The sequence below is a fragment of the Marmota monax genome, unplaced genomic scaffold (assembly GCF_021218885.2).
Source record: "Marmota monax isolate L192 unplaced genomic scaffold, Marmota_monax_Labrador192_F-V1.1 WCK01_AAM20220418_F8-fsc00021, whole genome shotgun sequence".
Lineage (NCBI taxonomy): Eukaryota > Metazoa > Chordata > Mammalia > Rodentia > Sciuridae > Marmota > Marmota monax.
The window spans coordinates 22668710-22682887 of record NW_026695228.1 but is presented as its reverse complement, the minus strand read 5'-3'; the positions used below and the strand labels follow the sequence as shown (position 1 = coordinate 22682887).

The 14178-nt window shown below is 41.9% G+C and overlaps 1 protein-coding gene across 3 annotated transcripts in view; it reads right to left on the bottom strand.

Annotated features, from left to right (window-relative positions):
- Positions 1 to 12065, bottom strand: part of Akap8l (A-kinase anchoring protein 8 like) — a 34553-nt gene extending 22488 nt beyond the window's left edge. For all 3 annotated transcript variants that reach the window (XM_046437100.2, XM_046437101.2, XM_046437102.2), the window contains exons 1-3: positions 11921 to 12065; positions 5496 to 5570; positions 132 to 164 (exon numbers count right to left, since the gene is read on the bottom strand). In XM_046437100.2, coding sequence (XP_046293056.2) covers positions 132 to 164; positions 5496 to 5570; positions 11921 to 12056 — 244 coding nt within the window. In that variant the 5' untranslated portion in view covers positions 12057 to 12065. The remainder of the gene's footprint in view (positions 1 to 131; positions 165 to 5495; positions 5571 to 11920) is intronic.
- Between the last annotated feature and the right edge of the window lie 2113 nt (positions 12066 to 14178).

Here is a 14178-nt window from a genome sequence, read left to right as displayed (position 1 = left end):
TAAAGATCTTCTCTGATGTAGCAGCTGGCCCCAAAGACACCCAAATCCCCCTTTGGTCAAGCTGGCAGTGGCAGAGAAACAACTGGTTCAATCCTGGGGGAGAGGAGAGTGGTTGCAGGAATGATACTTACCTCTGTTTGTCCCAGAGTTCCAAGTTCCATAGCCTACAAAAAATAAAATTGCAATTACATCTATAATCACTTCCAAAAGAACATGAATTTAACTCAGTTTAATTCACAAATGAAAATAGTTACTCCCACTACCTGACTGGCTGGCTGTAGGACTTCCTCTAACTGAGATAGATGCCTCATGCTAGACAGCCCCCTGCAAATACACCAGGCTATTCGTTGCCCTGGCCCCTGGCAACAAATAGCTCTGAGCATGTGGTATTTTTTTATATATATATAAATATTTATTTTCTAGGTGTAGATGGACACAACACAATGCCTTTATTTTTATGTGGTGCTGAGGATCGAACCCGGGTAAGGCCTGTGCTAGGCGAGCGCTCCACTGCTGAGCCACAATCCCAGCCCCTGAGCTGTGGTATTTAAGGAGTCTCTTGTTCCCAAAACTTTCAACTACTGAACTTGGCTCCTACACTTCTAAATTGAAAAGCTAGAATTAAAACATAACATCCCTCCACCCCTGCCTCCCAAGTACTAATTAGAGGAAGAAGAAAACTGTTTTTGTTTTTTTTTTTTCTCATGTAGACTGCAGGTTAGAGCTCTTGCCTGGCATGCCTGAAGCCCTGGGTTCATAGATAAGACAGATGTCACAGACTGTGTTGTGCAAGAGGCAGCTGGTACAATTGATATCAATGCTGAAATGTCACCCAAATTACCCATCAAGCTACAAGGAGCAGGAAAACAAACCACCCCAGTCCCCCAAATGTCTGCCTAAATAGGGAGGGCCAACAAGCCCTTGAAGTGTATAAGTGTGCTGAGTGGGAGGCACATCACTGAGGGAAAGCCAAGAGCAACTCCTAGCTTGAGAAAAGCCATTGAAAAAACAATCTGGATTATAAGATGATTATGCTCTGGATTCGATAGTAACACGTGATAAAATCCATTCCTTCAGGAGCACAAAGCCACTAAGAACTGACAAGGGGAACTTTGAATAATGTTCCTCAAAGGAGCACATGAGAAAGGTAAATCCACACCCTGTAAATATGGTAAGACCCTCTAGTTCCCTCCTATTACATGTCATCTCTGCCCTACAGACAATCGAGACAAGCTCACCCCAGAGGAGGCTACCAGAGCTTGTTGAAATGGCAGCCTGACAAATGGCAGAATCCAGACCACAGAAGAGAAACAGTGAACTAAAAAGATGAACCAGGAAAATGGTTCTGCATTTGGGTTCCCCTACAACCCAACAAACGCAGAGAATGGAAAGGTGTCAGAAACTAGCCAAAGTACTCTAGATGACTGCTACATTTAATGAACTATGGGTATGAAAGAGCTCACAAAGAAAAAGTCCTCTTTGCGTATGGCAAACAAAACCACGGTTCTACGCAACAACATTTTTTTTTTGGTACCAGAAACTGAACCCGGGGGATGCTCAACCACTGAGCCACATTCTCAGCCCTTTTTTTTTTTGAGATGGGGTTTCGCTAAATTGCCGAGGCTGGCCTCAAGCTTGTGATCCTTCTGTCTCAGCCTCTGGTGCCACTGGTACTACAAGCGTGCACCACCACACCCAGTGGTGTGAGGGTAAGGGTAAAACCAGGGATTGAACCCAGGAGTGCTTTACCACTGAGCTACATACATACCAGAACTTTTTTTCCTTTTTTTAAAAAAATTTTTTTTAGTTGTAGATGGACACAATATCTTTATTTTTATTTATTTATTTTTATGTGGTGCTGAGGATCGAACCCAGGGCCTCATGCATGCAAGGCAAGTACTCTACCACTGAGCTACAAGCCTAGCCCCATACTGAGACCTTTTAAATTTTGAGACAGGGATTCACCAAGTTGCCAAGGCTAGCCTCAAACTTATGATCCTCCTGCCTCAGCCTCCTGAGTAGCTGGGATTATAGGCCACCCAGCAACAACTATCATTCTAAGCAGAGGCTGGCTGTCCCAGACACTGTTCAAACCCAGAATGCTGCTTGACGTTAAGGGAGAGTAACAAGGGATGGCCAGGAGTTGGAAACCTTTTAAAGAAAGGGCAATGAAGGAGCCATTCCCACAAACAAAAGAGAGGCCAGCAAAGCTACACTGTGAACAACTAACAAGAGCCTGGCCTCTGGCTATTTCAAAGGAAGAAGGATTGAGAGAGAAAGGCAGAGTCATTGGGGCTCTGTCTATGAGTCACAATCTGGTCACCTCAGGCTTCAGGTGTTGAGAATCTGATAGAAAGGAGTAAGGAAGCAAACAGTATGGTACATTCTGTGAAAAGCTGCCACTTGAGGAGTCCCTTTGGTCAAGCACTCACTATGTGCTACTTGCTATACCTGGAGCGACCAGGCTCCCAAATGCACTCACCAGCTGGGTCCCTTGGCAAGAGAAAGCCTGTACCTAGACTGATGTTTGGGGACTTGAGGACTCCATAGGACCTGCCAAGTCTGAAAGAAGACCCCAATTCACTCTGTCCCCCGAAAGAATGAGATCATGGACGACAAAGGGAATTTTAAGGACAGTTTTGTTCTTTTTGGCTTTTGTTACTGAACTCTGAGCTAAATCCCCAGACCTTTCCATTGTTTTGTTTTGAGACATTTGAGACATAAATTGCCCAAGCTGACCTTTGAATCTACAATTCTCCTGCCTTGGCCTCCCAAGTAGCTAGGATTATACATGGGCACCACAGTGTCCAGCTACAACTTTTTTCAAAAGAAAAAGGAGGTAGTCACAATAAGCAATACTTACAGACCAAAAACAGAACACAATTTAAATATTCAACTTCCAGGATTACAGCCTACTTACTCAGTGAGAATATAGCCACCAAAACAATTTATAGCCAGGTAGCCAGCCTTGGCAACTTAGACCTCATCTCAAAGTTTATATAAAAACGGCTGGGGATGTGGCTCAGTTAAGCTCCCCAGGTTCAAAATCCCTGGTAACAACAACAAAAACTCCTGTTTTATGTAGCACAAGGAAATGCATCTAACATACGCAAAATAAAGCAGGACACACAACCCTTCCACCTGTAAATTATTCAAACATATAAAATAGGTAAGTTAACGAAGATTAAATATTAAAATGGCAGGATCCCGGTTGACCAATGTTTAAGTGATATTTAAATGTTGTTATATTGTTCCTGCAACTTACAAAGAAAAAAAATTCCATTCAACAATGGTCTATATTAAAACCCTCAAATCTACAAAAGAGAACAAATGAACTTAGCAAGGCTTATTACAAGGTTAACATACAAACTAAATTCAAATACTGTAAATTTATATATATATATATATATATATATATACACACACACACACACACACACACATATACATACATACATATAAATATATACATATATATTGGTGCCAGGAATTGAACCCAGGCGTGCTTTACCACTGAGCCACATCCCCCAATGCTTTTTATTTCTGAGATAGGATCTTGCCAAGTTGCTTAGGGCCTCACTAAGTTGCTACAGCTGGCTTTGAACTTGCAATCCTCCTGCCTCAACCTTCTGAGCTACAGAGATCAAGTCCTGTGCCACCACACCCAGCTAAATTTATAAGTGTCAAATAAAGCCTGGAGTAGTAACACATGCTTGTAATCCCAGTGATTCAGGAGGCTGAAGCAGGAAGATCACAAGTTTGAGGCCAGTCTCATCAATTTAGCAAGACCTTGTCTTCAAAATAAAAAGGGCTGAAGATGTAGCTCAGTGGCAAAGTGTCCCTGGGTTCAAACCCAGATATGATTAAATAAATAAAACATATCAAATACATAAATTGAATAATCATATTTCTACATATTAGCAATTAACAACTGTCAGAAACAAACAAACAAACAAAACCAAAAAAGACAATGACAGGGGCTGGGGATGTGGCTCAAGCGGTAGCGAGCTCGCCTGGCATGTGCGCAGTCCTGGGTTTGATCCTCAGCACCACGTACAAATAAAGATGTTGTGTCCACCAAAAACTAAAAAATAAATATATATATATATATATATATATATATATATTAAAAAAAAGACAATGACAGGGGCTGGGGTTATGGCTCAGTGGTAGAGGACTTGCTTCGCATGTGTGAGGCACTGCGTTCGAGCCTTAGCACTACATGAATAAATACTGTTTGCATCCACAACTAAAAAAAAATTTATAAATTTATTATAGATTAAAAATAAAAGATAATGACAAAGAGTATAGACAAGTTCGTCTGAGAGAAAATATCTGCAAATGGCAAATCTGAGAAAAGGCTTGTATCCAGAATATATAAATCAGATAAAAAAGAAAGTTAAAAAGATGTACCAAGGGCTGAGGATTGACTCAGTGGTAGAGTGCTCGCCTAGCATGCTCTAAGATCCTGGGTTACATGCCCAAACTAAAAAAAAAAAAAAAAAAGATGTGCCATTTGGGACTACATTTGATTTAAAAAAAAGAGGCAGAAAGAGACAACAGGACAGATAAGCCACAAAAACCAAAATTCTCCTCATTTATGAAATATCTGACACTCCTTACCCAATTTCAAAACATTTTTATTCTCTTCCTACCCTGGGACTACTTTCTAATTCACGGGGAGCTTATTTAAGTCCATATATTCAGTGACTCCTGAGGGAATGTCAGTTCAATCTTTCCTTAGACCTTAAGAGTAAAACAAATCACCCACCTCAGTAACCAAGACATTAACCATTCCAAAGAGAACTCCTTTCCTTCTCAACAGACGTCCCTAGGGTCAGAGACCATGGAAAGACAAGCTTTACTGGTGTTCTGGGCTGCTGCTGCACACCAACAGAACAGCACCTCTGAATCTTGTTGGATGGCTATTTCTGAATTAGAGAATTAAGTTTGTCTGTCCACAATTGAGAAATCAACTGGACAATTTTATTTAACGCTGTATGTGTGTGGAGGTCACTGGCTTAAGGTGGCCTGACTGCAATCTCTAAAAGCCAACTAGATTCAAACAGCCTCTCCCCCAGAGTGGGCACGAGTACCACCCTGGGGTAAGTTAAAAGCTCAGTTTCTCCTGGAAACTCAGTAAAAAGCTCAGTTTCTAATCATTTAGACTTTGATTGGCTACTTTCCTTTCCAGGTTCTCAAGGAGAATTTTCTGAAGACAGATCTTTAGTCGAAGACCATAGGTACTTACTTCTATAAAATGTTTAAGGGCCAAAGAAACTAATCATTTATACTCTGGCTTGTTCAGTAACACAGACATTGTTATCCTAATTGCCAAAAGGAAGCACTAGCTATTCACATGGCCCACTGTAACACTTGATACAAGTTTGGGTTTAGTAAAGGAAGACAGACTGACAGTAAAGTCCAAGGCAACAAAGACAACACTGCTGATAAAAGGCAGAACACTCTGGTTCCCACTAGGAGCCCACACTTACCATAATCACAGGTGGGTTGAGCGCTGGTATCTGAATATGTCGACTGCAAAGTGGTTTCAGATCCCTGGACAAAGCCTAAACATATACACAGTGTGGTTAATTTCTCCGAACAAATCACAGAAAAATGACTAACACTTTCCTCTACAGTACAGACGAAGCCCTCCATCCAGTTGGAAAACCACCCAAACCTCTGAATTCCATGTTGTATTTATTTTTTATTGTTTTGGTACCAGGGATTGAACCCAGGGGCACTTAACCACTGAACCTCATCCCCAGCTCTTTTTGTTTTTTATTTAGAGACAGAGCTGAGGCTGTCTTTGAACTTGCAATCCTCCTGCCTCAGTCTCCCAAGCTACTGGAGCTCCCAGCTATATTCTATGTTCTAATCAGATCTCTGGAACATATTAACCAATGGATGGTAGGCTATGTTTAACTTGCTGCACCAGAAGGACTAGATAAAAACTTTAAACATTTAAGCCGGTAACCCATTTTGCCAAATGAATACTCAAATTATCATTCAGTTCAATCAGGAAAATACTTTTTACCAAATCACTGTAAAATATGCTACTTCCAATTCAAACAAGGATGATGGTTAGTTTTGAAGTGATATTAAAGCAAATGCCTCCTCCTCCTAATCTAAATCTGAAACAGAAACTACTTTATATTTTAGGTTTTCCATTTAAGAAAGTGTATATGTTGGGTTTAATGGCACACACCTACAATCCCAACAACTTGGGAGACTAAGGCAGGAGGATTCCAAGTTTGAGGACAGCCAGAGTAACTTAATGAGGCTCTGTCTCAAAATAATACATAAAAAGGGTCCAGGGATGTAACTCAGTGGTAAAGTGCTCCTGGGTTCAATACAGAGTGCCACCAAAAAAGAAGAAGAAAAACAGTGTTTATTACCTTTTTTTTCTTTTGGTCATGGTGCTTGAGATCAAACCCAGGGCCTCATTTTACCTCTGAGCTGCACCTCCAGTCCCTGTTATTTCTCAGGTGTAATTATCTGGAGCTGGCATGCTTACAAGGAAATATTAAGTATCAAACTGCATACAGGCTGAGCATTCCTAATCTGAAATGCTTCAAAATCTGAAAACTTCTTGAGCATCAATAACAATGGCACAAGTGGCAAATTCCACATCTGACCTCCTATGTGACAGATCATGGTCAAAATGAAGGTACACTACAAAATCACCTTCAGGCTAAGTATCAAGAGGCATATGAAACAAATGAATTTCACATTTAGATTTAAGTACCATTCCAAGATATAAAGTATATGCAAATATTCCAAAATCCAAAAAAATCTGAAATCTGAAACACTTCTGATCCCAAGTGTTAGACAAGGGATACTCAACCTGTAGTGGTATGAAATACTTTCTTTTCTCGCTCTAAAACTATATCTTCATTTAAAAGGAATTAGTATCAAGTAAGGAAAATTTGACCCTCTATCAAGAACCACTACTCTTAAAGACTGATTATAACAAACTATGATTGATCCTAACACTTGATTTAAAACTATATTTTAGTCGCTGCAACCCCAGTGACTTGGAGTTAGCCTGGGCAATTTAGTGAGACAATCTCAGAATAAAAATGAAAAGGGCTAGGAATGTAGCTCAGTGGTAAAGTGTCACTGGATTCAATCCCTAGCACCCTCTTCCCAATCACACAAACAAATAAGAAAAAAAGATTTACTTTTAGCACTGAAATTATGATAAATGACATGAAAGGAAACAGGCAATATTTGCCTCTTTTCATTGGAGACAGTCCATGATCTGAAAATTAAAGTCAAACCCTCAAAAGCTTATTTACGTTAAAAATACAAAACCCCTGGGCTGGGGATGTGGCTCAAGCAGTAGCGCACTCGCCTGGCATGCGTGCGGCCCAGGTTCGATCCTCAGCACCACATACAAACAAAGATGTTGTGTCCGCCGAAAACTAAAAAATAAATATTAAAAAAAATTCTCTCTCTCTTAAAAAAAAAAAAGAAAAACAAAAACAAAACAAAACCAAGTACCTCCCCTTGGCAGACATTCTCACATTTGTTGACAGTCTCTATTTCATCTCTTAAGATCTTAACAACAACGATAACAGCAAAAAGCAGCCAACACTGAACAAGTGCTTCCCCTGCAGGGTGCTAAGAGTTTTGTCTGAGTATCTCATTCCATCTTCACGGCAGCCAACAGAAGAGTACCAGGCAAGATCCCTTAACCTGCAATTCCCAAGGTCCAAAAAAGATCTGCAAACCTACTCTTTCCCACATATATGTCAAAACCCATGTAGAGGTAAACAGAGCTGTGGGACATCTACAATCTTTCTTTAGCCTAGTTGGTGCAGAATTAATGTGTTGTTTGTTTTATGATGCTGGGATGAACCCATTTAAAATATATTTAAAGTATACTCCTGTATACTTTAATACAACATAAATGCTACGTAGTTACACCACATTGTTTAGGAAATAATAAGAAAAAAATTATCTGTACATATTCAGTACAGATGCAATTATTTTTCCTGAATGTTTTCAATCTTCTGTTAGTTAAATCCACAGATACAGAAACTGAGGAAACAGAGAGATGACCATACTGCAACTCCAATGGGGAACCTACCACACCCTGATAAAAATACATACTAGATTGCAGTACATAATCTATAGAGTAAGAGATCTGTAGATTGCAGTACATAAGTAAGAGATCTGTTGATTCAGGAGAGGAGCCCTATTTCTCCCTGAGAATAAAGAAAAGATAGGGCTTGGGGATGGGGCTCAGTGGTAGATCACTTGCCTAGAATATTCAAGGTCCTGGGTAGGATCCCCAGTATCACCAAGAAGAGAAAAAGAAGTCAATCCAGCAAACTTATCAAACCTCCAGAGGCCAATAGCAACATCTGCTCTACACTGTGCTACCCACATTAATATTCTATCCCACAACACTGTCTCTGGGGAAGTCTTTTTTTAGCCAGTCATGAATAAATTTTTATTGTGTGCATAAAGTGTTTTCTTCTTCTTTCAATTTTACAGACTGATCAGCTCTGGGGTAAAAAATAAGTTCTGGATGGTCCTGTAAAGCTAAGGGTTAGACCACGGAATGCAAATTTGGCAATATAACCCTTCCCTCTTAGCAGCCTTAAAAATACAAAAGTATCTCTAGTTTAATTCCTTTTCTTTTTTAAAAAAATATTTTTTAGTTATAGATGTATTATTTTTATGTGGTGCTGAGGATTGAACCCAGAGCCTCATGCGTGCGAGGCAAGCGCTCTATCATTGAGCTACAATCCCAGCCCACCCCCCTTTTTAAAAGAGTATTCTTTGAAAAAAATGACATAGAGTGACAAAATTTAGGACAATTAAACTTGGTTAGGTTGCTTCCAACCTCAACTAACTGAGCCGAAAACGGCAATAACCAGCCTCCAAGATGACCTCCAATGATTCTTATGTCCTGGGGTGATATAGTCCCCTTCCAAAGAAACAGAAGTAGCCAGTATGACCAATATGATTAAGGGGAATGACTGAGTTACTTCTCTTTTGCTTTTGGTACTTGGATTGAATCCAGGGGTGCTCAACCGCTGAGCTCAACCCCAAACCTTTTTTTATATTTTATTTAGACACAGGGTCTCATTAAGTTGCTTAGGGCCTTGCTAAGTTGCTGAACTGGCTTTTCTCATGATCCTCCTGCTGCAGCCTCCTGAGCCGTTGGGATTATGGGCACACACCACTGCTCCCGGCTGAGTGACTTCTTAAAGACTTCTGCTTTGCTCCTTCTTGGATCATTTGTTAGGTTTCTTCCAGCTCTACAGAGAGCTCCATATGGTAAGGAACCACTGCCAGCATCAATCTGCTAGACACAGGAGTTTTGAGTCACCCTGGAGGCAAGGCCTCCACCACAGGCAAGCTTTCAGATTGATTGTCTCAACTGACATCCAAAATGCAACCTAAATGTAACCCAAGCTACAACCACTCAGCTAAACCACTTGTGCATTCCTAACACAATGCAACTGTGAGTGATAATGTTTCTAAAAAGATGGCAGCATTTCAGACCTTTGTTTGAAAGCCTGATTCCAGAATTTTTTTCTGCCCTATTTTTTCTACTGCTCCCATTTTCATTCTCCCTAAAGAGGGAGACACCCTTCCCAAGTATAAATAAAGGAAAGGAGTTCACAAGCTTGATAAGTTAACAAAAAGATAATTATTTCTGTCACCTTTTGTGTTTTTTAAAAATATTTTTTAGTCATTGATGGACCTTTATTTATTTATTTGTATGTGGTGCTGAGAATTGAACCCAGGGCCTCACATGTGCTAGGCAAGCACTCTACCTCTGAGCCACCACTCCAGTCCCATCCTTTTATGCTTAATAATAATGGTAACATTTGCTTCAAGGCTTTCAGGGCTTATCCTTAAAGCAGTCACCTGAAATGTGACTTAAAATGCCTTTGAATTTAGTGATCTGCTTCTTCCTCTTTTTTTTTTTTTTTTTTGGACTGGAGATGGAACCCAGGGCCTCACACATGCTACATGCTATACAACTCTCCTCACTGAGCTACACCCCCAACCCTGACGTACTTCTTAAAAAGAAAAGACCAACATTATAAAGCTACTGCAGTTTTCATCTTATCAATATTAAGAAAAAAAAATAATCAGTAGCTTATTAGTCTATAAGATCTGGAGCTAAAATTCAGGCTTAGCCATTAGTGACTTCTCTGATTCAGTTCCCTCATCTATAAAAATTAATGCTCCATTATTAAGCTAGCCCACAGCATTCAACCCTTCATTTGGAATCTTCTGCAGTCCTGCCCCTAAATTCCATAGAACCATCTTCAGTTCTTGGTAACACTTGGAGACAAGAATTACAACTCAATTTCAGAGAGGTCAGCAACAGCCCTGACTTTCCTCAAACTAGAAATGCTACAAAAAGGCTGCAGCACAGCTTGCCTAATCTTGGCACCACGGATGTATGGGACCAGTAGTGGTGGGGCACTTACTGTGCATTGTAGAATGCTGAGCATCATCACTGGCCTCTATCCACTAGATGTCAGTAGAACCCCCCTACTCCTAGAGACAACCAGACATTGCCAAATTGGGGGTGAGGAGGAAGGGTCAGGATCAACCTAGTTGAAAACTACAGAGCTAGGAGATGGCTGCTAGAAACACTGGGGTTCTTGACAAGTTCTTGACCTGGGGGCCAGAACAGGGAGAACCGGTACATATAGTAGCCAACATTATGTGGCATAGGTCAACATAGAGTAGCCTACAAAGAAGCTAGAGACTGAAGTTCCATTCTCAGTCTTGAACATTCTGAGTAGAATGCAGGTTACCCAGCAACCACATATGCTCAAGCCTCAAATACCTCCCCTAAGGGGAGGTCCAGTCTATGGTGCTGAGAAACCTCAATGGTCACTGCCAAGGCAAACTCAGGTGGCCTTGGCAATTTCCCCAGGGATGATTTAGGATTGCCAAAACATACCTCTGCCTCATCCCCTCTATGGTTTCATCCTCCACCTTCCTCTATGCTCAAATCCCACTGGTCTCCTTGGCAGATCAACAAGTCAAGCAGTTCATGCCCTGGGGCCTTTTACAACAACAGCTTCCTGGACCAACAATCTTTACTCTCTTCCACTCCACTTAGTATCTGCTTAACCCTCACGTCTATACAAAGGTCTCCATGCTCTCCATATAATGTATCAACCATTTCAGAGTACTGACCATCAGAATACTGTCTGTGCTTATTTATTTGCCTGTTAAGGTCTACCCTCGTCTCTAAGTTGCTTTAAGAATTCTTGTCAGCATTCCCAGTGCCCATTCTGCACCTGACACGGTAAATTTGACAGATACTGAGTGAATCATTTGGAAGTTAGCCTTTCCTTGCCAAGGCTAAGCTTAGTCCCTAAGGACCCAAAGTCCCCCACTCAACCCAAACCCTTCAAATATTTACGTATTCCCCTGGGGCCTGGCTCCTCTCCCAGCTCCCAAGCGGGCTAAGGAGAGTGGGATGGGGAAGTAGCTGCGGCATTTTGCCGCAAAACTGCGTAGGGGAGGGGACGCAATGGCGACGGCAGCGGAGCCCGCAGACTGATCTGACAGGCCAAGGCCTTAAAAACGACGACTGGAGGCGTCGAGGTTCAAGACGCACCGGCCAGGGATGGAGGTCATGAGAACCTAGACCTCAGCGCCAAGGTTTCGGGGCCTATAGAGACAGACAACAGAAGCCAAGACCTCGGGCGGCCAAGATCCAAGACGCCAATCTACAAGCACAGCAAACCAAGGCGCCGTGACGAGAGGGGCGCGACTCTGAAGCTACGGGCCCAAGACGCCATTTTGTGACCGCAGAGGGCAGTGACCCCAGCGCCAGGGGAGGCGTGGGCGAGTCTGGCACGGCACCGGCATGTCCCTGTCGCGCCCACCACCCCGGGCGCGACCCCCACCCTGCCGGGCCCACCTGTGTAGCTCATGGCGGCGGCGAACACTACATCTGAACACTCCGGGGAGCTGCTCTGCGCGTCTGACGCCGCAATAGCGGCGACAATCCCCCGGGCCCCGTCTACACACACCACAGTCCCGCCTCTCGACCGCATTGGCTCGTGCCAGCCGCGGACTTCGCGTCCATTTGACTGTCTTGCTGTCTATCTCAGAATCTCCTCGTACCAGTGGCTTAAGACCCTGCCAATCTCAGTAAGGCCCCGCCCCTTACCCGCCTCCCGTTATTCCAAGCCAGCGTTGATTGGTCGAAAGGAGCCGGTGGAGAGGTGGAGTTCCGCGGGGTTCGGAGAGGAGGAGCATACACTACGGAAAGACCCGAGGCCCAAGAGCGGTCGCACTTAAGAAGTGCGTGTGCGGTTGGAGACGCGCCTGAGGGAACGGATTCTACCACGCAGAACACTTTCCAAGTCCCAACTGTGCTATCGAAGTACTGAGCCGACCTGTGCTAAATTTATATACTTCTCTGGACTTCGGCTCCGAAACAAGCATGGTTAAGTCATACTGGAATGAGAAAATTAAGACTAAGTGGCAAATTTTACATGAAATAATATATGTAAAGAAATCATTCTGGTGCCAGATGCACTAGATAATTGCTACATTTTCTTTTTGCTGCATAACAATCAACAGATTTGTAGGGGATGAGGGTGTAGCTCAGTGGTCGAGCGCTTGTCTAGTATGCTTGGAGCCCTAAATCGACACCCAACACCTCACATTTAAAAAATATATGTATGTACATGAATATGATATATATTTATGTAAAAGATGAAATACATCTATTTGTATTATCTAACCTCAAATGTTCCCTCAAACCTGCAAGGATTTTTTTTATCCTTATTTAAAGCATAATAATTTAAAAAATAAAATGGGAACTTTGAATTCCTGATTTCCTCAAGGTCCTTGATGCTTAAATGTTAAAAAATGGAATGTCTCTTCTAAACCCCTTCTGAACTTTAAAGACTCTATGATAGTGCTGGCTACAGCTGGGGGTGTAGCTCAGTGGTAGAGCACTCACCTAGTATTCAGGAGAGCCTATGTTTGATGCCTGGCAACAACCCCCAACACACACAGTACAGCCCAGGGCCAGGTTTGCCCTCAGCATTATCCTTAGGTATGTGGGAACCACTGTTAAGGACATCTCATAATTTCTGAGAGATAACTTGACAGAACCAGACACTGAAAATGGTATTTAGCATGTTTGTGAAAGTCACCAAGGAGTGCAATTATGACTTGTGCACTTTTTGGTGTGCTTTAAAGTTTTGTTTTTTTAAGGTATACTGTTGCTTTTAAAATTTTTTTTTTTTTTAGTTGTTGATGGACCTTCATTTTATTATGTGGTGCTGAGAATCGAACCCAGTGCCTCATGCATGAGGCAAGCACTCTACCACTGAGGCACAACCCCAGCCCTGCTATTGTTACTTTTGGATATTTAAAAATGATTGTCACTTTAGGAGTAATGATGGCATTTTGAAGTCCTTATTTTTCAGAGAAACATACTGAAATATTAGAGAATAATTGAACCAATGGCCAGGATATGCTTCACTTGTAATTTATGTGGGGAAAGGAAGAAATGGGAGGTAGGCAGAGGGCTATAGATAAGTTCGTGAGTTATAACTCATGAATTAATAATTCCTGATAACAATTAATGAGGGTTCATTTTATTATCTTTTATATGGTTGAAATTGTGCATGAATGTTTTGATAGCATACCTCCTCCCAGAATGGAGCGTACGCAGAACTCATTGCCCCATGGAAAAACCATTTAGGATACATTAGATGAAAAACTCCACATAGGAAGCACAGGGCTCTCATTGATGTGCACTAGTTTGAGGTCCATCTTTGTAATCCTTGGGGATGCCTGCCTGGCCTCCAAACTATGTCAAGTTCCTAGGACACCTCTCCTACATCCTACAGCTTTCATTGTGGAACTTGCCACAGCCATCATTCACTGATTTGAAGATTTTAACATCCAACACCTTGACAGGCTGAGAGTGAGCAGTTCAAAGGCCAAGACTGTACTTTGTTGGAAAGTAGAATGGCTTAAGCAGGGAAGAACCATGCTCAGAAGTTTTAGGAAAAGACTTTCCATGGCAAGAATTATAGGTGACCCTCACAAAGACAGGCAGAGTTATTAGTGTACAATGGCAGGTGAGGAGGGGTTTCCCACGTTACTTTAATATGAACTTGTATTATCTGAACTTTTTTTACATTCACCCACCAT